General features: G+C 46.1%; 1 protein-coding gene across 15 annotated transcripts in view; it reads left to right on the forward strand.

Annotated features, from left to right (window-relative positions):
* The window catches only part of AAK1 (AP2 associated kinase 1), an 85471-nt gene that overhangs the window by 20499 nt on the left and 37842 nt on the right, over window positions 1–27130 (forward strand). For all 15 annotated transcript variants that reach the window (XM_037371415.1, XM_037371419.1, XM_037371423.1 and 12 more), the window contains exons 3-13: window positions 5947–6065; window positions 8140–8248; window positions 10411–10553; window positions 15783–15904; window positions 17376–17457; window positions 19428–19560; window positions 20802–20905; window positions 21895–21974; window positions 23451–23605; window positions 23725–24002; window positions 24866–25081. In XM_037371415.1, coding sequence (XP_037227312.1) covers window positions 5947–6065; window positions 8140–8248; window positions 10411–10553; window positions 15783–15904; window positions 17376–17457; window positions 19428–19560; window positions 20802–20905; window positions 21895–21974; window positions 23451–23605; window positions 23725–24002; window positions 24866–25081 — 1541 coding nt within the window. The remainder of the gene's footprint in view (window positions 1–5946; window positions 6066–8139; window positions 8249–10410; window positions 10554–15782; window positions 15905–17375; window positions 17458–19427; window positions 19561–20801; window positions 20906–21894; window positions 21975–23450; window positions 23606–23724; window positions 24003–24865; window positions 25082–27130) is intronic.

Raw genomic sequence — 27130 nt, forward strand, 5'->3', positions numbered from 1 at the left:
AGCCAGTACACCGACACAAACCTGCATGGAAAATTGCTCTGGCATCTCTATTGACTGGAGATAATCAGAACTTCCTTTTTTTTTTTTTTTTTTTTAAGTTTATCCTAAAACCAGTTAGCAAGACAACAGTCAGGCCAGAAATGTGTAGCAAGATAACAGTGTTCCCATGCTGTTGTAGAGGTAGGTGCTGGCCTAAGTGCAAAAAGACAGTGATGTTTCTCAAGAGACCTATGGCTGTTGCTGGCCAATGGTGATCGCAATACTGACTGCACCCTACCTGTTTGACAATGTTAGTATGTCTTAAGGATGAGCGTATAAATAACTTATGTCTTAAAATGAGAGTGGTATTTTAGCTTCTGCTGGCTTGTATGGGAAAAGAGTTGAATTTCCTTCAGAACTTTAAATCACAGGCACTTGTTTACGAATGCAAGGGGGAGCTGTCCCCTGAGCTGAGTCTCAGGCTTAGTTCTTGCTTCTCACCCTTCTGGTGCTTCCAGAGTCTCTGGATTTATTTGCTCTGTTGCATCTGAAGCCTGGACTGGTCTCTTGCCTTTTGCTTTCCATATGTGTACTGGAGAAAAGGCTTTACTGGCAAAGATGTGGGGGTGTTCCTAGTTTTCCTAGTGCCTGATGACTTTGCTCCCGTGCTCTGCCTTGTGCGTGACCCACCGTCCCTGGCCACGTGGAGCCCGGCTATCTAACTTCATTTGAGGTAGCGCAGGCTCTTGGGTTGACCTTGGTTGACTTGGAGTTACACAAATTCTGGCACGTCTATCTATAGCGTTGGAGCTGGCATAGTGCATTAGAGCTGGCAGTTCTGGACGTTGGAAGGGTTGTCTTGCTTGCCATTCACTGAGAATAGAAGTAAATGGTCCTGTAATGTGCATCTGGCAGTGCTTCATAATAATTGCTTGGCAATTTGTCTTTGATCTATTTCCTTTCAACTTTGCCCAGATTTAGCGAAGTTGGGAGTTGGACTGGAATAACTAAGGAGAAATTGGTTGTGGTCTGAGGCTCTGGAAGTGGAAAGTAGTCCTGGAGGATGACCAGGTAGTAATGTTGTAGCTATGTAGTGGGCAAGCTGGAAGGGTTAACTAGTGGGAAGCAGCTGTTGGCAAGAGAGCTAAAAGGTAAAGTAAGTGAATTAATTTCAGTATAATGCTGTGAAAAACCATCAAGAGTTCAGACGAGTGCTGGGTGACCTGTCTGAGCAAAAGCCACTTGTTCAGTGTGACAGTGACCAGGCAGCGAGAGCTGAGCAGCACCCGTCCTTACCTCTGCAAGTTGCAGAAGACACTCTCGGCTTCTGCAGAGGTTCCTCTTCTACTGGGTAATGCTGCATGCTAGGCGAAAGAAGACTCATAGAACTGTTAGAAAGTCTTTGTTTAGGCAGTGTTGGCTGCGCTCCGGGTGCTTGATCGCTTGGTCCCTTCCTGGGCGGTGCTGAACAGCATCACTGTTCTGGGCTAATGCTGCCAAGTGAAAATTTCAGCTGTCTGTTGGGTCCTCCTTTGCCTCTTCTCTGTCGTACCTCGCTGAAAAATGCCAACTGTGTTTTCTGTCTGCTGATTACCAACAAAGTGGCTGCTTTTGAGGTAGTTGTAGGAGTACAGGTCCTTCTGGAACCGCTTGTCTACCATGAATTGGAAGTGGCCACAGTTGCCACTTGAAAGATTTCGGGAGCTTCAGGATGCTTCCAGCTGGTAACCTACTTACACACCTTAACTTAAAATGATGATGTGGTGCTACTGTTAACCTTTCTTGCAATGCAACAGTTTCGGGCAAGTGCCACTTTCTTTAGCAGCATGTGCAGTTCATGAGCAGTTGGTAATAAAGGTACCGACTTGGAAGGTGAGGGATAGACCAAAGATTCAAAATCATCTCTTGCACACAAGAAACTTCAGAGACTCTCTCTAGGCCTAGGCATGGACCACTGATGGCATCCCTGCCATTTCCAGACGTGCAGATACACAGCGGTTGTTGCATGAGAAGCCTATAAGCAGATACACCTGTAGCTCTGACCTTGGCCTGCAGAGACCTGTGGCCTGAAACACTCCTGGCAGGAGCAGAACTCCTGTTGTAGCTCTGATTTGTTCTGGCACACGATGTGATCGAGCCCCGTTTCTGTAAATACGTGAGTGAGGCGTGAAGGCCGGTGGCCTGATTTCTCTGCCCTGTCTGCGCACCCGCGGCTTCCTTTGGAAGCCAACTTGCAGGTGCAGGTTCTCAGTATTCCCAAAATTGGCCGGTGTGCCCTGCTCATGGACTTTGATCTCGTGTTCCGAGAGCTGTTTGCGTAGGAGCGTGGTGAGAAGCTGCTGTTCTTCATGCTCTTTCTCTGCCCCTTTCTGCTTCCCTCATCCTCCTGCTGTTTGACTGTGCTTTGCAGCCCCGTTCTCTGCATGCAGTACTGGGAGTGCTGAAGCCAATTAGCAGCGGAAGGTGTAATGAATGCAGAGAAAATCAAATTAGGGTGGTATTTTTCACACCTCTTCTGATTTAGGTGCGGAATGACTCCTTGAGGGAAGTTAGACATTCTTGATTATGTTGTGCCTTTCTGGATGAAATCCTGGATACAGTCAAAACCTGGTCTCAGTAAACTGTAGTTTGGAAGGAGTATTGTGGTCTGATTTAACTAAGGTGATCAGACCAGGTGATGTATTAGTTGTTTAGAAAGTAAAACTTTTCATCCTTTCTCAAGTGGATGTGGATCATCAAATTCTGCTTCTCCGATAGCAAAGTCGCTTACTCTAGATTGTTGTGTAAAAATTGCTGTATGTACCCTGATTAAATCAATACTTGTTTTCTCTGGAGAGAGGCATGCTGTTTTTAAAGCATGACAATTTTGCTGCTAGTAATCTGCAGTCAGTGGGAGTTTAATAACAAAGTAACCAAATTGGTAGGTGTGTTTGCAAACGAAGTAAGCTAGATGATTTTTGCACACCTTCCAGGTGTGGTGTCAGCAGCTGAAGTTTGCAGGAGTTAAAGGTAAGGGAGGGAAGGACGCTGACAACTCGGCAAATGTTGCAGGCTTCCTCTTCCTGGGACGCTCTCCACCTGACCTGTTCGTCTCTCGCTGCTCCACTTGGAAGATTCTTCAGGCCATGTTTCTGTCAGGTCCCTAAGTGTTGATGTTGCAGTTCTGTATCAGAAAGCATCAACTTAAGTTTCATTTTTTTTAAAATATGTCTCTGCTTTGAGCCCTTGGGATGGTTTAGCTATGTTCTCTGTTGCACAGACTATTGTTTTCTTTGCCAGTTGTTCCTGGTAAGCAAAATAGCACGATGTGCTTATCCTAGTGAGTGGGCTCTAGGAGTGACTTTGTTAATTAGCACGGGATCCAGACTGCAGGAAAGGTGCCTTGCCTGGAACTTTGCTAATGAGACACTAGCACTTGCTCTGGAGGTACCAGTCCCACTTCAGCTGAAGGAAAAATTGAGAAAGAGGTCCTTGAATTTAGTGGGTCTTCTTATTTTTAAGAAGTTTAATTGATCTATTTTTGCTGCTCAGTTCGTGTTTCTTCCTGCTGAGCTTAGCACTGTAAACAGAGATACGGTATCGTGCTGGCCTCCAGGGCTGGCAGGAGGAGCTGTGGGAGGGGAGTGGAACCCCTGGAGACAGGGGGAGGCTTGTGATGGGTGATGTCTTTTGATTCCCAAAAAGTTTTGATGATGACTGAGGCTCTGTAATAAAAAAAACCAACCACCGAACACTGGGATTTTGTTTGGTTTGTTTTTTTCTTCTGTGGTGTTTAATGTTTTCTCTAGATTTTATCTGTTGTCCATGGAAATGTATAGGAAAAAAAAAGTCTGAACCTGATTTCTCCAATAATTTTAAAAAGCCTAATGTGTTTCATTAGAGTGCTCTCTTGCTTTTTTCAGTGTAGACATTCTTTGGGCTAAAGCGGGATGTGCAGCTTTGTTCCCCAGAAATGAGACAAATGTGGCTAGGGTAGAACAATAAGGCTACCGCTGCGGCTTGCCAAGTTCTTAAAAGTGGCTGGTAATTTGAGATCCTCAACTTGAGGGAGAGAGTTGGGGTTATTTTTGTGTCTAAATTTGAGTGCTACGAAGAAATGAGGCCCTCCAGAACTACAGGGGTTTTAAAACCCTTTCTGGCAGGAGTGAGCAGCATCTGTATGGCTTTGCTGCATCCCAGGGCCATGTCCCATTTTTCTGAATCTGAATATCCCTTTTGCAGCCTGGTTATAATTTTTAAGACCTTTAATTGAAGTCTTGACATGTATTTATTTATTTATTCTACTTTCTGTTGCATCTTTTTGCAACTTCTCTGGGGCTGCTACCAGTTGGTTCTGCTCCTAAAAGTCAATGGGGCTTCCTTGGAAAACCTGGTCTGGTTCCTATGGCAAACTATGATGTGTAAGACTAAGGTTTTTGCATGCTAAGAGGTATTTTTAACAGCTCTGGTACTGACAGGCATGTCTTTGGGTGTGTAACTTCTGTGATTGTTTTGGAAGATGAGCTGTAATAGGTGCCATAAAAGCTGTTCGATAACAAATGGGGAGGGTTGTACTTTGAACACAGCAGTGTTGTCTGGTCATTTGCTCTTTTTCGTAGCAAAAATAAATCCTAGTTTTAGTAGAAGCTTCAGTGGGCCTTTTGGCTGTGGTGTTTGATTTGTTAACAACTTGTAAGCACCAGTTGTTGCAAGACTGGAGTTGTCAAATGCAACACTAAATTTTACCCAAACGTGGCTTTATTGCTTGTCACATTTCATTTACATGATGGGGAGAAACTCATTTAAGTGCTAGATAACCATTAGTAGTAATTATGTACAAGCATGTCAAATGTAACTATGTATCTATTGTTGATCTGATGGTTTCTGGCTGCTTGTAAAAATGGGATTCACCAAAGGGCTCCAACTCCTTTAAAATAAGTATTCTTTGGGATGTGACTAGCTTTTTTATGGTGTGTAACTACAGCTCTCGGTGTAGCGGGACTTCTGAAGGCTATGGCAGCACTGAATTGTAACGTTATCGAGCAGATTCTTTAGAAGTCCTTAAGCATAAAAGAAATGTGTGCTGTAATATGAGGTAACGGTTGGCAAATGAAGCTGTTGGGTTGTGACATCAACAGTGTTGTTGTGCTTCCCTTTTTACCGTTGTGCAGCGCTTCTTGGCTCCGTGCGACTTTTTGTTCTGATTCCTTCTGCTCTGCGGGAGCCAGGTGCGAAACTTTGATGCCTATATAACCTCCATCCTCAATCAGCTTCCTATTTCAGTCCCAGGACTACAAATGTAAACCCCATAGGTTTAATGCATTTCTAACAGAGATGAAAAGCTTTCATCCTAAACAAGCATGTCCTGGGAGTCCTGACTTTACTAATAGCAGTGACCACAAAATGAATTGTAAGGTTTTTGTTGGGTTTTTTTTTCTTTCTTCTTTTTTTTTTTTTTAAAGTACTAACGTCAAACCATGTGTGGGGAAATGGGTTTCTTCTGCTTCTTGCACAAATCAGCTTTGTAATGTAACTTAGATGCTTCAGAAGTTGGGAAGCCTTTTAAGTTTAGGCCTTTGGTAATTCAGTGGATGATCTGTAGCTCTGGTTTCTGTCCAAGGCAACTGTTTATACTTCAGCTTTCTTCTTCATAATGGAAATTAATGGAACAACGAAGGTCTGTCTGGCAGGACGAGTAACCGGTGTAATTGCTGGGTTTATGGAGATGTTAAATGTTAACTTTGTTTCTGTTAGTTGAAGATTTGCCCCCTTGGATTCCTTTTAGTTCCCAGAAATAACTGTCTAGGCAGGGCTGAAAGCTCTTGAGCTGAGCAGATGGAAGGAGCACTCCCACCAGGGCTCTGTGGGGAAGGCACTCAGCACCTACCGACTGTACCCTGAAGGTCGATGGAGGCAGGGACAGGGTTGGAAGCAAGGGCCGAGAGGTTTCTTTGTTAATGAATAGGATGATTTTTGTGTCTTCTGCAGGTGGATTTGCGATAGTGTTTCTTGTGAGGACAAACAATGGGATGAAATGTGCCCTGAAGCGGATGTACGTCAATAATGAGTATGACTTGCAAGTCTGCAAAAGAGAAATCCAAATCATGGTAAGTCACCACTTTGTACTGGGGCCCCAGACTGGGCGTGGAGTGGTATGAGAGCCTGGTCATCTTCTGCCTGTGATCTGTGTGGCATCGTGTCACAAACTGTACCTTTTCTTAGCAAAACTGTCCTTTGGAAAGACCTAACTCCTGGAGTTACGTGACTATGTGAAAATCTCGTCTTGAATTACTTAAATAATTTCAGTGGAGAAGGAAAACGTGGTAGCTGGAAAAGCGTAGGAAATTTCAGGGAAATGAGGGGAGGAGAACACTCCTATATCAGCCCCACAACTTAATGGGAAAAGGAAGAGCTGAAGAGGTAAGTGTGGTTGGGGGTGTTAGACTTCAAAGTCTGACAGTCTTCAGTTCAGGGCTAAAGCCTTCAGCCATCTAGACTTCATCAGAAGAGGCTGATGATTCTGATACAACTGTCTCCAAACTCAAATCGGTGCAAGAATGGAAAACTTCCATCCTGAGATTAGAAGCTGTAGCGGTGCAAATGAATCTTTTGGGTTGGCATGAAGGCAGCCTTTGTATTGATGAGGTTGATGGAATGAACTGGTATCTGTGGGGCAGTTGCTGCCTAGGCTTTTGAAACTGGGAAGTATGTACAATAAGCACTGGAATGTTTCTCAAGTTGATTGAATACAAGGAGTTATATGATAGGATAGCTATTTTTAATAGCTGTTTTAAACTTAGCATCTCTAAACAAAGAAATAATGGAGGTGATTCACCTACATTTGCTTAGTCTCGTTGGGAGCCTGGTGACCGTGGGAAGTGCCACTTTCGTAGTTGTGTTCAAAGATACTGGGGAACATTTAGAGCAACTGCGAGGCGGGGAAGGAAATATAAAATCCTCATTCTGCTAATTTACAACACAAGGTATAGGTTTGGGGTAGATCATCTTCACGTCAGCAGCTCTTACCTGTGGCAATTGCAGGTGTGCTTTTTGAAGTAGCTTTTAATTACGTTAATAGCTTTTAAAGTTAACTTCTGGAGTTTGTGTGATAGTGCAGTGAAGCTTTTGGGCATGGTTTGTCATCACTGTGGCTAATGCTATTTGGGAGAAGTTGAGATTAGATTTTACATCAAAGGTTTTAGCTGTGCTCACGAAGCTTGTTTACTTGGATTTTACTTGCCAGGCTTTCCATTGTCTCTGTGTCTTTGGTGCCTCTTTGAAACGTGTGGCTAACTTGGAAAGTGAGGGTGGGAAGTATCCTTCTTGCTCGCCAGGTCCGCTTGTCCTGTACTGAATCTTATTTAACCATTAATCTTTGTCCTGAAGAACCAGTACGTCACTAAAAGGAAGTATTTCCTTCTCTTCTAGCTTTTGTACAGTAAGAAATTTTTTTTAAACTTAACTGCACTTTTTGCAGCCCTGCGGTGTTACGGTAGAATGTGGCCAGCAGAATCTTGATTTCTTTTACTGGTGAAGCTGAGCTGAGCATTGAACTAGACTGGCTGTCACACCTGGGAGTGGGTGTGAAGCTGGCAGTCCCAAAGAGAAGTGACTTTTCTCTGCAGGTTTAGTGTGAGTCATGGATAAGTTATTGATATGAGAATTTGTGGTTTAATCCATAGAGTTACTTAAAATAAGGTATTTCTAAAAGCAAGGTTAAAATTTATTTTATTACATTAGTGGGTTTTTTTGAGCATGTGAGGATTTGAGATGCTGTTTTCCAGCAGAAGAGTGGAAGGAGATGAGAAAAGTAAGCGCCACGTGTACTGTGCATGGGCTACCACAAAACATCTGCTCTGTTCTCCCCGCTACGTAAAGGAGGAGCAGCTCCAGGCAGCTTGGCCATCTAGGGGCACATGCAAAAATCTGGACTGATCGCTGAACAAGTTAGTTCATCAGGTTGGCTGTTTCTCAGCTTTGTCTCAAATCCTTCTGGAAGGAAACCAGATAGAGACAGAACTCAAGTTTGTTCAGGTTTTGCATGATGATTAATCCAAAGTGACGGAAACTTGCATCTGTACAGGAGAAGAACAGGGAAAGCTGTGTGGTGCAGAGGAACCAGATTAAAATGTTGCTCGCTCTGTATCGTTGGTTTATGTTTTTAATTTATTTCTCTTGCAGCGGGATCTATCTGGCCACAAGAACATTGTCGGATACATCGATTCCAGTATAAATTCAGTAAGCAGTGGTGACGTGTGGGAAGTGCTGATACTAATGGACTTCTGTCGAGGTGAGTGTGGGCTCAAGGTATCATTCACTGGTAGATTTGTCCCCTTTCAGTGCTGACAGGGAACTTGCACAACATCTTCCTTTAAAAAAAACCAAACCTGTTCCTAGCCCTGGCCCTTTCTTGGCTACCAAGGGACGGTTCTGAACAAAGAAAGCAAAGCCAAAACTGGATGTGGAGAAGTGGATGATACATGAGGCTTTGCCCCTGCCCAGGGTGGTCCTGGATCCTTCTGTTGTAAAAGAGAACCTTTAAATATATATTGCTGTTTTCCAGAGGCTGGTCCACACAAGAAGTGGTTCTTCTAAAGCTGCCAGGCTGTGGAATTAAATTCTTCTTCACTTCATGTCATATTGCAAGCTTTTTTTCCACTCCAGCCTGACTTAGGATCATTCTGGAAGAAGCACAAAATAGATGATGTGAAGCCAGAAAGTATTCCTTTTACCTCTGGCCTTTTTGCTTGGCTGTCTCTAGCCAGACAGGCTCTTCCAGTCTTTTCCAGCTGTCCCAAAGCTTTGATCTCTTGTGGCTAGGATGTGTTGTTTGGAAAATGACGCATGTGCTGCGCTGAAATGCCTCTTGCAGGGTTAGTGTTAAGCACAAATAACGTTTTGGCCAGGTGACTTCCGAAGTCTGTGGCTGTTTTGGATGGTGGCAGCTGATGGAAACAGGTATTCTTGGGACTGCTTGGCTTTTAACAGAAGCCAGGTGCATTGTAGCAAGAGCGACTAGATGCTAAAATGCCTTGAAACGTGTACGGTATGGCTTTCTGTTGTGCCGTGCGTGCCCTCTTCGCTTGACGCAAGAATCTTGACTGACTTGCCTTGGGTTTGTTTGCTGGTAAAAGGAAGAACCTTACGTGTAGTTTTGCTGAAGGAATCATTATGTAAGCGCTCTGCAAGCTTCAACCTAAGGATCACAAGGACTGTTGTAAGAAATAAGCCTGGCAGTGCTAGTAAATCCGTACCGAGCTCCACGCTGCAGACCCTGCTGCGGAGGGAAGTACAAACCGTAGCAATTCAGAACGCGGTCCCTCCAGCTGTGTTAGCCTCCCCTCTGTGCCGAATTTGGGGCCGATGGAGTAAAATCTAAGGTGTTTCCTTCCATCTGAAAGGAAGAGAGCTGCAAGGTGGTGTTTCTCACGTGGCTTGCTTTGGCCAGATGATCTGCTCGGCACACGCCTGCCTGTGGCTCCAGCATTCAGACTGAAGCACGGGAATTGCTGTTACACGTCGGATTTTTCCCTTGTGACTTTCCTTTTGTGTCAAACAGTTTCCAGACTAAGTCAGTGTGTCTTTGTGTGCAGAACTGCACTCACTTTGAGAGCAAAATGTTCGCAGCTGTACTATTTATTAAGCTGAACGTTTCTTTTATACCATGAAAATAAAGTTTTCCGACACTTGTGATGTGAAATGAATACAGTTTTGCTTTGCCAAAGGTTTGGGAAGAAGTGTTTTCCCTGTGTGCATAGGGTGTTTCGAGGGGGGAGGAACCGCTGTGTGGGTTATTTTGGAAAGGCTTTGACAGCAACAGAATCCCAAAGTTGAGGCAAATTCAGGACTTGCTCATGGAAAATTGCTTTTGTTTGTCTGGAGTTACCCTTGTTACAGATGGATTTTTAATTTTTTTTTTTTTTTTTTTGGCCAGTCTGTGACTTTAGCCAGCCACTTAGTAGTGTGTGGGTTTTTTGAGTGTCTCCTTGTCTCGCTCCTCTTGCTTACAAAATAGTATGGCAAACTATTTTGTGGACTGCAGGTGCCCCAAATTCAGCTTTTTATTCCTCTAGTCTGGCAAAAAAGTCTTGAAGAAAGAAAAAAGATGTGGCTTAGTCAGAATTACGTTGGAGTGTTAATATGGCCAGGTGAGCACGGGCCATAGAAGCCAACTTGCTGCTCTGTTAAGCACTGCTGAAAGACAAGATGAGATGTAACGCCTGCCAGCAGGTACACAAAGCCCTCTGGGGTTTAGGTGAGGAAATGAGAATGAAACAAGATGAGCAAGCAGATTGCAAAAAGCCTCTCGGGAAGGCTTGGTGTGAATTTTGAATTTGAACTCGTGATGGGGAGCAGACTAAGACAAGTTACACCTGGTAGGAGCGGGGCTTAGACCAGGCCAGACCTCGTTTTGCGTACCTGCTGTGATTCTGGGTGTTTGTTTCTCCTCAGGAGGTCAAGTGGTGAACCTCATGAACCAGCGCCTGCAGACGGGGTTCACGGAGAATGAGGTCCTGCAGATTTTCTGTGACACCTGTGAGGCTGTAGCCAGGTTGCACCAGTGTAAAACACCGATAATCCACAGGGATTTGAAGGTGAGTTGTGGACTCCAGTAGTACGGCAGGGAGCGTGCATCCTCCGTAACGTGTCTGCTGCCCGTGCCATGGCAGACGGGCTTTGAACACCGGCGCTGTGTTTCTTTTGTCAGTAATGAGGACAAATGGGCATAAATACCTCTCTCTATTGGAAGATAAAAAAAGTAATGAGCCTCTCATTGCTGCTTACCATATGTTTACCATCTATAGATCTACTTAAAAACCACAAATGTTTGTGAATAATTCTGTTTTGCACAGATGTGCCAGTACGCATCTGATGAATTATTCATGATGACTTTCTGCCACCTGAAACAATATTGATGTTATAAGGTAGTTCACAAAAAACATGCTGTAAATACAGTTCCTGGACCCACGTTAAAAGGGTCCCTCGGGAGATGCTGGCCTTGGGGCAGGAGTCGCCAGAAGCTTTTGAAACTGGCCTCTAACTCTCTGTTGACCATGAAAGTGCATTGTAAAACTCTATGTGCTTAGCTGGGAACAGAGCTAGGCCAGCGGGGAGAGCTTCTGAAAAATCCCATGCCTATAATCAAACAAACAAAAAGATGTTCGCTTTCCTCTCAACTAGCTCGTAAAATGCCTGAATAATATATTTGGCCAAGGAGGAGGCTCTTGTGTGCATTTGAAATTCAGATGTGCTTTGCGGGTCACAGGCTCTGTTTTCAGAGCCCTCGACAGATGTTTGTTTTTGTGCTGCTGGCCGTTGTTTTATAGGAGCAAAAGGCGCCACATGTGCCAGCGAGAGCCAGGTAGTGCAGGGGAAAAAGTCCTCGGGGTCTGGTATGGTTTAGGATGTTTCAAATGATTGTCACCCGCTGCTTAGTCAGTTTGAATATATGAAACAAGTCTGACATCTGTTTTTTCTCCAGTGAAACGTGTGGAGTCTTATCGGTTTGAGGCTCGTATTTAAAGCTGCTAAGGGCTGTGGGCATCTCGCAGCAGCCTGTATAGGCAAGAAGAACTGGGGTGAGAGGATGAGGCTTAGGAACAGGAACCTCTCCAGTTGATATTGACCCCTGCAGTTACCTCTTTGGCAAATCCCTGGGGGGTTTTAATAAAGAGCAAGCGCATTGTGTGGCATGTGAATGAATTCTGGGACACCTGTGATGGATTAGGGAGTTGATCTTGAGCGTTACTTTCCACAGACTTGCATTTGAAATGAACTGTTACGATCGGATGTCCAGCCCTCTATTGCATGCTTAAATCGGTAAAGTTTTTGCAAGACCTGGCTCTTGGTTGGTAAGCTGTGCCCAAGGTCAGAGAGTTGGCTCTTCTCTGCTTTGAGACACGTTTCCCAGTTAAATATTGTAGTATTTCTGTGGTGATGACCTCTGGAGTGCTGATCACAGTTGGAGATCTAACATGGAATTGATGACTTAGATAGATACATTTTGACTTGACTTGAGTTCAAATTGAATGATGCCAACGGGGAGCTCCAATTCCAAGAGAGATTAAGGGCCAGAGAAGTTTTGTACAAGTTCTGAGTGTGAGGAGAAGCATCCATCGGGTCCGTGTTTTGCTGGGGTGAACGCAACCCAGTTGAAGAGCGGGCAGATGTTGACTCTGTAGGCAGCTGCATGAGGACTGGAGGCTTTTCTTGCCTTCCAGCTCTTTGATGTTGAAGGTTCCTGCCCAGAGAGCTCTGCCAGCAGGAGCTGTGTGAATAATCTTTAAGCCCTTTCAGACAAACGCAGCTGGATTAGTTTCAGCGGCCTGTGGCTGTGATTTTGAATTGACCCAAGAGGCTTTTCCTGAAGCAGCACAACCTCCTGTTGGCACAGTCTCGAACTGGTGGGAAGTGACCAACAGCTGGGGACAACAGCGGATGTTTCGCTGTGAATGAATAAAGGCCACGAAAAAGAGAGTATGTCACCCCTCTGGGTGTGTGTTAAGGTGTTCCTTCCTGATCTGATGGTTAACTCTCAGGTGTCCCTGTGTGCTTACGTCCGCATGATGCGCTGTATGCGGCGTGATGTTTAGTTTCGTGTGCTTTGATCGAACGCCACAGAACTAGGCGTATATTGATGCTACTTTTTCCTAAAAATTAGGAAGCCCCTCGTGCTGCCTCTGCCCCAGTTAGGACCCCTGGGGAGGCAGTGTAACTCTATGGGCAGTAGGCTTGCCTTGCCAGGTTACGGTTGCTTGCTCATTCTTGCAGAGATTTTCCTCACCCCCAGGGTTTGTAGGTCATTGCTGCTGCAGGGCATTCCCGGAAAAGTTTGTCTTTTGTCCTCCTATTTCTGGAGGAAGAACATTTCCTGTTATCTGTAGGTTAGGCCTTTTAACAGCGAAGAACAAATGACCAAACCTCCTTCTGGCTATCTGTGTGCTGGCTGTGAAGTCTCTGCTTCGAAGTTGGAATCTATGCAGAGAAACTATAACTGTCAGACCCCAGAGCTTGTAGGGTTTAGCGAGGTGGAGGGAGGGGGAAATCTCTCTAGGGCTGATGATAACAATCTACACAACTACTCTATGCCTAGTGGCAGTTCGTCTAACTTGTTTTATATTGAAGCTTGTCTTGCCAGTCTCACATCCTGTAACTTGTGTTGTTCAAAGCACCACCTTAGAGCTAACTTTGATTTTTACAGCTCGGAGCTTTCTGCAGTGAGAGGTCTCCTGTTTCTGCCTGCGGTGCTTCTGCTAGTCTGAATCCATCTGGTTCCAGGAGTAGGTGACTGGCTTGCAGATGAGTGGCTGGTTTTTCTTGTAGTAGACACACAGCAGGAGACGCCAAAATACTGTCAGTCAACCCAGAGGATGCTGTTGATCAAAACATCCTTCTCCTTTCCTTTCCCTACTTTTGAAGTAACCAGAAGGTTGTGTTCTCATGTTAAGGATTTAGCTTCTCTCGCTTTCATTTTAGCAGCAGTCCGCCCAGCGTTGTGCTTCTCTGTGGTGTGGTAAGACAGTCAGGCTCTGCTGCTGTTACCTCACAGTCTTCCATCACCCTTCTTTGTAATGCCAAGTCTTGCCCCCATGCCACCAACAAGCCTTTGTCTGGCATTTGTTTGGATGGATTTGTGTTTGGAGTGTGATACGTAAAATCATTCAGTCCTCTAATGCTAAACCCTTGTATCCACCATGTTTAGAATATGCCTGTGCCAAAATCAGTTAGTGCTCTTAGGCGTCACATTGCATTTGTTTCTTTGCTATGAAACACAAAATACATTTTCAAATGTAAATAGTGAATGGTGCCAGGGGAGAGAGGGAAGTTGAAACATCTCTAGAGACCTGAAGGGGCTGGAAACAGTCAGAAAGTGCACCTCGGTTATGCATCCCTCCCAAATCACTACCTGAACTCAGACAGACTGGCCTTAGAAGCCATTGCTCTCACACGAGGATAATGTGTGTGGATTTCACTAGTTAAAGCTTTATTCCTTATCCCTTGATCTTACGTGTCTGTGCATTGTTTTTACGACTTTACTTATGGTTTTAGCAAAGAAAGGCATTTGTTTTGGAGGATAAACACAGAAGCTAGCTACGTTCACTAACAAAGCTTAAAGCAACTCATTCCCTTAATGAATTTTGTTTGGGGTCTAAATCTGACTTTGTGTTGGGCATGTCAGAGGCTGCAGCCGGAGTTGTAAGTGCCGAAAACAGGATTGCAGCTTTCTGAGTGTTTGACTGGCAGAAGGCACCTCCATGGCTTTTTTAAAAAAAAAGATAGTTTTCTCTGGCCTGGCAGTCCATAGCAGGTACTTTGTTTTGCTGTATTTCTTTTTTCTGTTTGTTTGTTTTTTTTTTTTTTTTTTCTGGAAGTTACTGAACAAAGTCTGGTTGCTGGATTGTCTAGTGCTGATGTGTGACAAAACTTGCAGGATGCTTCAGTGAGAAGTCACCTCAGACTTCTCAGCCAGATAACGTGGAAGGACTCTTCTGGAAATGTTTGACAAGTATTTGCAGGGAGTAGGGAACAGCGCTGTCAGTGTTGATCTGCTAGGGAGAACATCTGTGTGCAATGCTTTATTCAAAGCAGATGGATAGCAGAGGGGGGAAGGGGGGTTGTTTAACCCTTGGTTTCAAGCCAGCGTTTCCCCCCTCAGCTGCTCTAATTTGGCTGCATTTTCTGATGCTTAAAATGCTGATTCCTTCTTTTTCTTTCCTTCTTGTAAAGATGATCCTTGATGAGGAGGTCTACTTCCAAAAGATTTTGTTAGCGACATTTATATGGTGATTTTTTTGAAATACATGAGCAATATGCTTTCTCAATATTGTATTTGAGCGTTTAACGTTGACTGAAGAGGGATACATTAAAATTTGTCTGCGTTCCCTTGAGAGAACATGCCATTAATGCCACTGTACAGATGAGGAGCTGGAATACAGGGATCCTTTGCCAAAGCAAAGAGCTGAACCCAGGTTTTTCCACATCTTCCATTGGCGTTGAAACATTTAGACAGCTTTCTTAGGTTGGATGCAAGCTAGCTTTTTGAAAATGCATGATTAAGGGTGAGTGTTTAGGGGAAAGGCAGTGACTGTTGTTTATGTATTTTTTCAGCTATCCCAGGTATTTGTTATCTGATCCAAGCTACCAAATTCTATTTGAAAGAAAGGGGTCGTCCTCCCAGCAGCCTGGAGGAGCCTCTGCGGATCCAGCTGCTGTTTAGGGCATGTGGGGTACCAGACACGTTCTGGTAACAAGCAGCTGGAGTGTGACCATGAGCTGAGGTTTCTTTTGAGGGAGGCCCGAAGTGACAGGTGACATGCAGGCAAAGAACCGGAGGTGTATTCTGATAGCATAAAGTATGGAAGTGTGTGTGCTGTCATCCATTTGCCTCCTCTCCTCTGCACGTGAGACAGGGAGGAGTGGGGGCCCTTTGTAAAGCTGTGGGTGGCTTGTATCGGCTGTCCCGAGCTGAGATGCCAGGCTGTGGGTCATAACAGCTCGGGGAAGTTGAGTGCTAAAGACGCCGAGACACAGTTCTTGTCCTGAAGCACGTGGTAGTCTTAGCAGAGACAAGGTAATGTGCTTGCAAAAGGAGGAGGGAGAGGTGGCAGGGTGGAGGCAGTGTTACAACAATGCTTCCATGATTTGACTTCTATTTTAGGAGATGTGACAGAGTTTTGATGCCTATTTTCTTTGCTGTCATGTTACGCTTTTATATCAGACATGTCTGTCATGTCTTCAGGCACTGAAACCTCCTGGCTTTCCTCTAAAGAACGCAAATGGTTTTTTTGTCTGAGTGATGCTGTATTTGTCTGTGATGCTTGTAGGTTGAAAACATCCTGCTGCACGATCGTGGCCACTATGTCCTGTGTGACTTTGGAAGTGCTACTAACAAATTCCAGAACCCTCAAACAGAAGGGGTGAATGCGGTAGAGGAGGAGATCAAAAAGTAAGTGTGCTTTTCCTTTTCAACTTGAACGTAGTTTGTATTTGAAGGGTAATTATTTTTTTTCCTTGTAATGGGAACTACGTTTTACTCGGGCCTGTTGCAGCAGATGGGATGCTGCTGCACAGAACTGTCTGCTGCAGGTAAATAAGTGCCTGGGGGAAGGCAAAACAATAAATTGAGCTTGATGTAATTGCTGGGGACCTGAAAGGCTGAGCGTACTAATGCAGAGAAGTTGCCCACCTTGATGAGGTAGTGACATGTTCTGTTATCTATGGGGCCACTTTATCTCTGTCCTTCATCTATCTCGGCTTCTTTGAACTGCAGTACAGCAGATGACAAAATCCCTGTCCTCCACGAGCCGCTTGTCATAAATCCTTGCAGTGACTAAGGGGATGTATGGCCCGACTCCTCAGCTCCTCATAGAAAATGTAAGGTCCTTGAGGCGTTTCATCTGGCTCCTTCCCTTGCCCCATGCGTGACCGGCAATAGTGCGGCTAGGTGCACTTTAAAAAAGGGAACTTAGCTGGCAGTTCAGGAGGACCTAGATCGGGAATGCAGCAGGCTCCAGGTCCTTGGTCTTGCTTTAGTTTTAACAGCATCACTGCTGCAAACTTTCCAGGTCTGCTAGTACAATATTCTGGCTAGAAAACAGCATGTTAGAAATGTGTGCAGGTGCCTCCGTTTTGTTAGGAGTCAGTGACACCTGCATGGGTTTCCTAGGCTTGACTGAAGTTTTTGGAGTGCTCCTGGTCTGGCTTTGCAGTCCCTTTGGAATGCCCTTTCTGCACACTTATTAACAAGCCTACAAAACCTGTGCCGTTAGCAGCGCTTTCTTGTGATCGGGGTAAACAGCATGCAAGGTGCCACAGCAGAAACTATAGACCTACTGATAGGAAATCTTATCATAAGAGTCTCTTAAACAGTGGTGCAGCTTCCAGCTGTTCTGTTTGTAGCGATTTGTTAAAATGAGGCAGATTCTAGCTGTACGTTGAGGTATAAAATAACCTTCCCCTCGTTTACAATGACTCTGAGCAGGAGTCCTGGTATGGAAGTATCTTTATTAGGAGCCGCGTATCCAGTTACAATCTTTGTAATACTGTTGGCCAAAGCCCCAGCAGTGAGGACATTGCTGAGGACATTTGACTACTGACCTTGTTAATACTCTGAATCCTTGAATATTTCTGTTCCAGTTCTTAAAATGACTGTACAGTTTTCTGAGTAAATTGCTTGCTTGAGAAAGGATCTTGGTTACTGCTTTGGTTTCACAGGGCAGTTTGCGGCGGTTAGTATTGTGAGAGGTATGTAGCAGATGCTGTTGTTAAAAGATTTTTTCCAATAGATTATAGTCTTTAGTGTCTCTTTCCCTAAAATGACTAGGGAAAGAGTGAATTTTGAATTATTTGGAAGCGTGACATAGTGAAAATGCATTTGATACCCATTTCGAACTCACTGATAGATCTTTCTGCCACAGGTACACTACGTTATCCTATAGAGCACCCGAAATGGTCAACCTGTATAGTGGCAAACTTATTACTACAAAAGCAGACATATGGGTATGTATAAAAACTGCTTAACATCATACAACCAGACTGCAGCTTGTTTTCATTACCATAATGACAGGGTAACTTTCTAGCTGGGGCTAACCTTGTTTTCTTTAAGAGACTGGACAGTTTCTGAATAAAGAGTTCCTCTGCTTGACGTTTCTGATGAGTTACTGCTGAGCAGGATGGCTTGTGGATAAAACACGCATGCTTCTTTGCATGCTGACTTGCCATTTGGTTTAAATTAAGCGATGTATGAAATTCTGGGGTTGAACAGCGCAAACCTGATTTTGTATCTTAAGAGTTAAACCAGAAAATCTAGTGTATTGTGACTCCTTGTGCCTGGGTTGGGTTGCAAGCGTGTCAAATTAGAGTTTAGAAGAAAGCTGGGAAAGCAGACCTTCCAGGAGCAACAGTATGCTTGTCCTCGACAGTGTAACACAGGTCTGAGTTGTCAAACCTCACCCAAGACCAAGCTTTTGCACTGCTGTTTCTAACCATCGGTGCAATCTTGCCGTGCTTTTTGTGTTGAGAGCAACATGCAACTGTTGGGTAATCCATCACTGGCTAACCTGACCAAGGATGGAAGGCTTCCCTTTAGCTGGGATGGGCATGAAAAAGTCTGTGCCATGTGTAGTGGCAATTCAGCAAATGGGGTGTGTTTGAAAGGCTAATCCAGAGGATGTTAGTGTGGCTTCTGAAGCCCTGAGCTAGCAAGTAATGAGGCAGAAGCAGCGTAAGGAGAGTTTTAATGCGTCCTCAATAGCTGTGCATATGCATATACAAGAGGGAAAATTGCTGGCGTGACATCTGCTGGAAGGAGTCTCCTGTTTTCTCTGAACTCAGCTCAGCGTCAGGAAAACAGCTCTGTGGGGCTTTGCTCCTCCGAGTTCAGCAGGAGGTTTGTAGACCCAGGCCCTGTACCCGTGTGGGGTCGCTCGCCGTGGTGGTGGGGACCTGGAGAGGGGGGAAGGTCACAGCTGTAACAGCGTGAGAAGATTGTCAGGGCCTCAAAGGCAGCCAGAGGAGAGCCTAGGATGTGCGCTCGTTCCTGTGATAATGGGGAAAGGCGGAGACCCCGAGGCTCTCCTGTTCCTGGCGCGGGAGGAATTCTGTTCTGCTGACCTGCTGGGTGTTTCCAAACCAGTGTGTGGGGGTGTGCGCGGTGGGAGCTCAACTTCAAGGCCTCTTGCAGGGCTTGTTCTGCTGGAAACCTCACTTTTCCTTAAATCTTACCGAGGTTATTTTAAACTAGAGTGCAACTGAATTGTGAAATCCTATGACAAAAGATGAAGCCAATGATGAGTTGCTTAGGATTAGGAAATGTTTCCCACTCTCCCCTCTGAGATGGTGGGAGTGTTTCATAATTAGCCTTTTGTGCAAAACGTGTATTTTCTTTTGAAATAGGCGGTGGTTCTTGCTGTCAAAAGCGGCATGGAAATAGATGGAAGGGTGCTATAACCTGGTGGCCTGCAGACTTACCTCTGTATCTCTCCCTGGTACTTATTTATAACGGCTGAAAGGATGTTTGAACTTAACCTTGGAAGCAGTGTGGATTTTTCTTTGTCAGAATAAATGCGTTAAGGATCATGGTTACCACTTAATTTTGCTGTTAGTTTGCTTTTTCCTCCCAGTATGTGGCAGAAACGTGCTTGGCCTGTTTCATGACGTGAAGGGCCTCACCACGCGTAGTGGCATGTGGTGCTGTGGGGGGGGTGGCGATCCCCCTGCGATTCCCCCAGATGACAGTATCTCAGCCGAACGAGGGAGAGCTCTTATGTGTTTACCTTCCCGTGTAACTGTGCTTGTTTTCACGTTGATCGCAGGGATGTTAAAACGTTGGCCTGATGTCACACGGGACCTGTGTAGTAAAACAAGCTGGAGGACTCCACTCTCCCTGTTCTCTGCAGTGGTGCTTGGATCGTACCGTGCCCTGCTTTGCTTCGGTTTGCTAAATTCTTTGCTCTGTTCTCTCCCTGTAGGCCCTTGGCTGTTTACTGTACAAGCTGTGTTACTTCACCTTGCCATTTGGGGAGAGTCAGGTGGCAATCTGCGATGGCAATTTCACCATTCCAGATAATTCTCGGCACTCGCAAGACATGCACTGCCTCATCCGTGAGTGTCTCTGACAGTGGCATGATCGACTTCCATGGAACTGTAAAAATAGCGTGTTTTGTGTTTTGTGCTTACCTTCCCTGCTCCTACAGTAAAACCGCTGGAGTTGCTTTTCTTTTAAGAGCCTTGCTTGAGAGTGTAGGGGTGGTTAAAGTGATCTTTTAGTAGCTTAGGAGATGACTCTTCGAAAGACAGTTATGACAAAGAGATTCCTGTTTGGCTGGCGGTGGTGCGCTCGGTGGAAAGGCAGGAAAACAGACAACCGTTCGGTTTGAGAGTCCTACAGAAACTTGCACAATAAGCCTATTTATGCAGAAACGTATTTCTTCAGTAATAAATCTATTTGGATAAGGAACTGAAAAGAACCACAGTGACTTAGACTAGCGATAAGAATTCATCTTCTGTGAATTGAGAAACAGAACTGAAATGATTTATAAATAGCCTGCTGACTTAGAGTGAATGTGTAATTAAGGGTACAATGCACTACTCTTGGCAAAGCTGGGGCAGCTCTCTTGTTTTCAGCACAGCATTTGATCACTTTTTTTTTTTCCTAGCCACAATCTTGACTAACACAGAGTTGGATGTGTTTGCAGAGCAGCCTGGTATTTTCTTTGCTTATGCGGTGGTTTACGTGCAGCGGTATGTGCTGCTGTCTGCCTTCCTGCCCCACGGGCACGCCAGGGTTGGATCGAGCTCTTTTCCTGCATGTTCCCTTGGAAATGCAGAAGTTGAAACCAGTGCTGTTCCCTGACCTGGCTGGCTGCGTTTCCCCTCCTTGCCCTAAAGCCTTTGATGGTGGCTACAGATTGTTCGTAGCCGTGTTGGAAAATACGCCCCAGTCCAGCCTGACTCTGTCTCGCCCCTTTCTCAGCGAAGCCTGGTGGCCAGCTCAGCCCTGCTGACCGCCTGAAAGAGGCAGGGCACCCCGGTAACATCTGGGTGTACCAAATGTGTAGAATCCTGCAATGGTTTGGGTGGGAAGGGACCCTCAAAGGCCATCCAGTCCAACCTCCTGCCCTGAGCAGGGGTCTTCAGCTCGGTCAGGTTGCTGTGAGCCCCGTCCAACCTGACCTTGGGTGTTCCCAGGGATGGGGCACCCACCCCCGCTGTGGGCAGCCTGTGCCAGTGCCTCGCCGCCCCCACAAACCATTTCTTCCCAGTATGTAGCCTGATCCGCTGCCACAATCGGCCTGCGTGAATCTCTCCTATTGCTCTGATCTTCGCATCTCTGTCTTTTAAAGGGTATATGCTTGAGCCAGACCCTGATAAGAGACCCGATATTTATCAGGTCTCCTACTTTGCATTCAAATTGGCAAAGAAGGAGTGCCCAGTCCAGAACGTCCAGGTGAGTAGCGAAGGAGTAGGTTGATGCGGGGCGTTGTGGGACGGGACTGGGGGTGGCAATTGCTGAACATTGCGCATCCGGCTGTATTCGGCCAGTTGTTCCCCTGTTCTGTAGTTAGTGTGGTTTTGGTTTTGGGGTTTGGTTTTTTTGGCGTGTGTGTGTCTTATTTGTTTTTTTGGGGGGGTTGGTTTGGGTTTTTTTTTTTTAGTTTTTTTTTTTAATTGCAGTGCTGTTTGGGATGGGTTTTTATTTGGGGGGAGGTCGGGGCAGGAATCAGGGTTTTGATTCTTACATTGTTTATTTCTGTTTGTCCGTGATTTACGTCCTCGCCCAGTTACCGGCTTGAGGCCAGCCAAGAGATCTTATACATATGAACACGGAAAATTAGGCCATGCTTGTGAAACAGATTTGATTTCCAGGCACATTCATTATAGCGTGTGTAACTTGTGCCGCAGTCGGTTTTAAACACCGCGGTTTTGTGTCTGCCGTCTGGCTGGGACTAACCAACTTGCATTTGAACTACATCAGACCTTACACAGCCATCTGCCCCTTCTCAGTGCATCTTTATAGACCTCAACTGGTTTTGGTTTTTTCCTCCCCCCACCCCGTGTTCAGGTGGTCTTTATGAGCAAGATATGGTTTGGTACTAGTATGTCTGTATTTTTTTTATAGCAATATTGATAAGTATTATTGCTGTTGTCCCCAGGCTGTCTTAAAAATACCCAGGTTGTGCTATGGAGCTTTGTGTTCAGATTCCACATGTAGTAAATGATCAAAAAGCTGACCTGTGTTTTTCCACTGTAAAGACTCTCCCAAAATTGTCTCTTCATTACAATAACGTTGAGGGGTTTGTCCCGTGTCCAGTACGAGGAATAATATCTTTGGGGGATCCCGCAATCTCCCTGTTTCATTGTGATGCTTTTGCAAAGTATTTCTGACTCTGTTTTCTGCCCTCAAAATACAAAATTCGGTGGTTTGGGGATCTGCAGAACTCTCCCATCCCTTCTAAACTCCCAGACCCGGTTAAAGCAAGTGAAGCTGCTGCAAAGAAGAGTCAACCAAAGGCCAGGTAACCACATCTGCGCTATGCTCAGCCCTCTCTTTTTATTGTCTGTTGTCTTTCTGCTCTTTGTTAGGAAAGATGCTTGGTATATTTAGCTGCTTCCTTGTGGGCTTACATTTACACGTGGAGACAGACATTGCAGTCCTGAGGCTTCTGCTTGAACAACATAAATAACCATTGATCTCATTGATCTGAAAGGCAGAAATTGCGGATGTCAGGGGAAATTTTTCTGCTTGGGGGGGTGGGACTTGGGCCATGCTCAGCATGACTCAACAGCTAGGCTTTTTGTACCAAAGACATTGCTTGACAGCAGCACTTGGAAGTTCGTATACTGAGATGAATCTAGTGTGTCATCCGTCTGGAGGCAGGACCCCGAATACCTGAGAGCAAAGTCAGGAGAAAGTCTACAGCTGGCCTGCAGTGGGCCTGGAATCGGCCCAAAGAGCACAGGTCTGCTGAGAAACTGCATCGGGCACCATTGCTGTTCGAGTTTGACCCTTGGCAGGTGATAACCCGATCCAGTAATTACTGTACAAAATTGCTGTGATTTCTGCAGAGTTCTGTAATTTTTTCGGGGGGGGGGGGGGACGACATGACACGAAAGCCCAAGCAGTTTCCATCTGAAGAGCCCAATTAGTGGGGAAACCACTGCACTGCTGTGGGGGTTTTTTTCTTCTGCTGCTGCTGCTTGCTCTGCTTATGATACTGTAATTGCAGCTTCTAAATTCTGTTGGACAAAGCTTGTATGTTAATTTTACTGCATAGTGAGCAGTACTGCAGCGAGCACTCCAAACCCAGCAGTTTTCTTCAGGCTCTGAAACAGGGCATCTCTCCTCCTGCCTGTCAGTCCCAGGGGCCTGCTTGGTTTGCTTTTGTAACTGAGAGTGCCGTTACTCTCGCAGTAGTTGAACATCTTGGTATCTAAACAAGCAAATGTATCCACAGAAGGGCAGGGTGGTGTCTGGCTGCTTGGCTCTGTTGCTGTGGCTTTTGGGAGCTCAGTAAGCAGGGGTCTGAAGAGGTCCAATGATTCTGGGGTGGATGTACTAGAGTTAAGTTACATCTAAAAATGCCGGTTTAGACAACTCTGCCCAAAGGTACCAGCTGCTCTTAAGGTCATTTGTTAGGCCCTTCATTTGTTCATCCAGAACTCTTTAAGTGGATGTAAACAATATGCTGCAGCAGTTACTTAAATGAGCTGAGTGATTTTGACAAGTTCCAGCTGTCCAACAGAAGATGTCACAACTGGCAAAGAAGACAAAATGATAAGTGTTGGATTAATTGTTGTGAATGCATCTAAGTTTTACTGGAAAGAGTGACCTGTGTCTGGATGCCCGCAAGCATTTCACCTTGATCAGTCACATGCTGTTAAAGTATGGCTGAGTTTTTAAACCTCTACTGTGTGTTGCATGCACCATCTGTCAGGCTAACAAAGACGGTGGTCTTACTGTTCTTCCTTTTATTCTTTACCACCTTTTATAGGCTGACAGATCCTATCCCTACGACAGAAACTTCCATAGCACCCCGCCAGAGACCTAAAGCAGGACAGACCCAAGCGAACCCCGGGATTTTACCCATTCAGCCAGCCCTGACGCCTAGGAAGAGACCTACAGCTCAAGCAGCCATTCAGCCACAAGGTGAAACCATGTTCCCTGTGTGGCGCCTTCCTGACAGGCGCTGTGTACTGTAGGGCTGTGGTGCATGTTAATCTAATGGATGTGTCTTTTTTTTTTTTTCTTTTTTCCCCCTCTACTAGTTGCAGGACCTGCTGCCCTGGGCACTGCTCAGCCTTCGCTCCCTGCAAGCGTCCCCCAGCCGAAAGCAGCACCTCAACAGACTCCGGCACAGCCACAAGCCAAGCAGGCTCCGGCTCCGCAGCAAGCCTCGCAGGCACAGCCCCAGGTCCCTTCCACTCAGCCGCAAGCCACACCTCAGCATCAACAGCAGCTTTTCTTGAAGCAGCAGCTTCTGCAACAGCAGCAGCAGCAGCAGGCTGCCTATTACCAGCAGCAGCAGATGATGCAAGCTCAGCAGGTAGGTGTGCGTGGCCGTGTTCGTTGCATGCTTACTGTGCTAGAGGCCTGCGAGGCTGTACCTTTGCATTTATGGCAAGTCCCCTTGTTTTTGGGGGGATTGGTGCAGATTTTAGGCATTTTCCAATGTGGCCTCAGTTATCTAGCAAGATTTTTCGCTACGCAAGGCTGGTGTTTCTAACAGTCAGTGTGGAAGGCCTTGAGGTAGTTTTGTCATGTACGAGCACAAAACAACTCGCACTTTACCTTATTTTATATGAGATTTTTATTTTATTTTATGAGATTTTACAGCTCCAGCTGTTTCAGGGTCTTGAGGTCAGTGCTCAGCTGATGAGCAGAGGGGTACTGTTCCTCTCCTGCTCGTGAGAAGCCTGGTGTGCCTTTCCGATGGGAGGACTCAGGTCTGGTTTTGTGGCAGACTGCGGCGATACGGAGGGCTGCGAACACGCGGTGCGTTAGACGAGCTGTGTCTAGATGACAGGCTTGTGTCCTTATCTGTGCTGCTATCAACACCGCAGTACTCTGCTAAAGCATCTGTAGCAGTGGAAGCAAAGGGACAATAAAGCTTCCAGTCCTGGGGGAAGGTTTAGAATTGATAAAAACAGGGAAAGGGAGTTCAGGACCCCAGGACAGTCTGCGCTGTGGGAGCCCCGTACAGGCTGGTGTAACACAGAAATAATCTAATTGGACCAGGAGGACGTTTTCCACCGCTCGTTTGCAGATGGTCTCCGAGCCGTGGCAGCCTCTCCCTGCTTTGCCACTTGCGGTGGCTGTAACCCTTCCTGTGGCTGACCCCAAGTTCTGGTGGTTGTACCCCAGTTCCCAGCTGTGCAACAAGCAGCTCAACAACTGGTTGTTTCCCAGTTCCCAGTGATGCAGCAAGGAGCGCCAGCACAGCAGCAGCTGATGCAGAACTACTACCAGCAGCAGCAGCAGCAGCAGCAGATGATGGCCCAGCAGGCAGCAATGCAGCAGAAGACAGCAGCAGCAGCGGTTCAGCAGAAGCAGCAAGCCCCAGCAGCGCCGCAGCCCCAGGCCCAGCAAAGTGCGGCTCAGCCAGCGCAGCCGCAGGAGCAAGTGGTAAGAGCCTTTCGGGAAGGAACAGGGCAGTGGGATTGGGAGTACTGGGAAGTGCCCTCCTGCCAGGTCTGGCGTGCCAGGAGCACCCCAGCAGGGCGGCTGGGATTTGGGACCCACGGAGGCTGGGTGAGAGGTGCTGTAGGGCCTGCTAGGTGCCCTGGTGCGTTATTACTGAGCTGCAGGTGTCGGCTCTGACCTTGCTGCCTCAGAGACACGTGTAGTTGTTTGGACTGCTCTTCCCAGCAGGATGCTGGACGCCGGAGCTGTGCTCTGGGTCCATAGGTGAGTAGATGATGAGTAGAGAGCAGATGAGAAGATGCAAGTAGCTGCTTAATGCAGCTTCCCTCTATCCCCTCCCCTGTCACGTTCCCTTAGAAGACTTGATAAAATCCTTTAGAAATCGTTTGTACTTAATGCATCAGGATGGGCACCAGGAAACAGAACTGCTTTATGTTGCTGCTCGTTTGGAAAACTTCTGTCTCCTGCTCAGGACACTGATGCAAGGGCAGGTGCACGCAGCCTTCCTGGTGGTTTCTGGTCTTGGGATAACTTTTTTTCTTTAACGAATACTATGGAAAAGGAGACTTTTCAAAGCACCATACCTAAAAATCAATCAATCAATCATCCACTTTACTAATCATCTGAACGTGTGTCCAAAATAAGTGCTCTTTACTTAATGGAAAGTACGACTGCCTGCAACAGGGAAGTAGCCAGCTGTCTGCAGTGGTAAAGGCAGCGGAGCTGTGCCGGAGGGCAGGATCCCTGCTGCCAGGTGCCTCTGCAGTACACACGGGAGGCAGCTGAGCCTTTTGCTTTCGTTCCTGCACGATGCCGTCCATTCTTGCCGCTTTCTGGGAGCGCAAAGGGATGTCCCTAATTCTAGTTGTGTGTTGGAAAGAAAGCGCGTGCAGGTCCCAAGCAAGAGGAGGCTGCCCGTTGTTTTGCTGTAGCAGGTGTGCAAAGCATACTGTCTGTTAACAAACCACTGCAGGTACACGATGTTTGAGCCCAGACTAGGGGTCGCTTTGTGCTCGCTTGTTGATGAGTTGCTAGTTACTCAGGACCCCGTTTGTCTCTCATCACTTCAAAGGAGGCGTGCTCATCAGGAACTAATTTGACTAATAAACGCCAGAAGCCAGTGACCTGAGCAGTGCTGGGCCGTGGTGTTTGTTTTACTCTGACGTGTCTCAGGGCTCTGTCATATTCAGCCCCTTGGCTTTTATATTGATTTGCAGCACTAAGCTGGTTGTTAGGTAGGTGACAAGCTTTGTGTTCCTCCTGGTCTTGTTACTGTTCTGCTGAATGACCTGGGGCGAGATATTTTATTGAAATTGGCAGGAGACTTTCTGTACATGCAGACAGGTTTGGGATGAGGCCCGTTACTACCCTTTCCCTTTTGGAGGAGAATTGTCTGAAACGTAGTATTGAAGTGCATCTCTAAAGAGCTTTGCTGTGATTCACTAGCACAAGAACAGTCTTTATTAAATCAGCTAGATGAAAAATTAGCCTTATCTCCCTGGAAGGCTGATCAAAATGGATGCATCTGGACACTTGACCACTCCTGCAGCAGTTGGGAGGAGAAAACCAGTGGTCAACTCATTTCAAAAATGGTAGTGAGACATGGTCTCTGCAGAGCAGAGCCTCTGAGCAGAAGATACCAAGCCAGGACCCGTCAAAACCTTTTTGCATTGAGGGACTTGGGCTTAAGCTCTGCGTTAATTTCTGTGGCAGTTTTGGCACTGCCCTTTTATTTCTCAGTGCCAAGCGTACCGTTCCGCACTGACCTGTATAGCGAGACGTAAGGTGGGTGCATCAGAAGCAGTCAGGTCCGTTTGCTTCTCGGCCGCAGTGAGTTAGTCTGCCTGAAAATGCCAGATGAAAAGCAAGACGGGTAACCGCTCGTTTGCCTTCCCTCGCTGTAATTAAGCACCACACTGAGGATCTACCTCTTCTCGTCATTGCCCTCTTAGGTCTTTCCAAGTCTTTCATCTGTTGTCTTTGGTTGAAAATGGCCTGGGATGATACGGGGTGGGGAACAGGGAGTCAGCG

This window comes from Falco rusticolus, chromosome 20 (genome assembly GCF_015220075.1).
Source record: "Falco rusticolus isolate bFalRus1 chromosome 20, bFalRus1.pri, whole genome shotgun sequence".
NCBI classification, from domain to species: domain Eukaryota; kingdom Metazoa; phylum Chordata; class Aves; order Falconiformes; family Falconidae; genus Falco; species Falco rusticolus.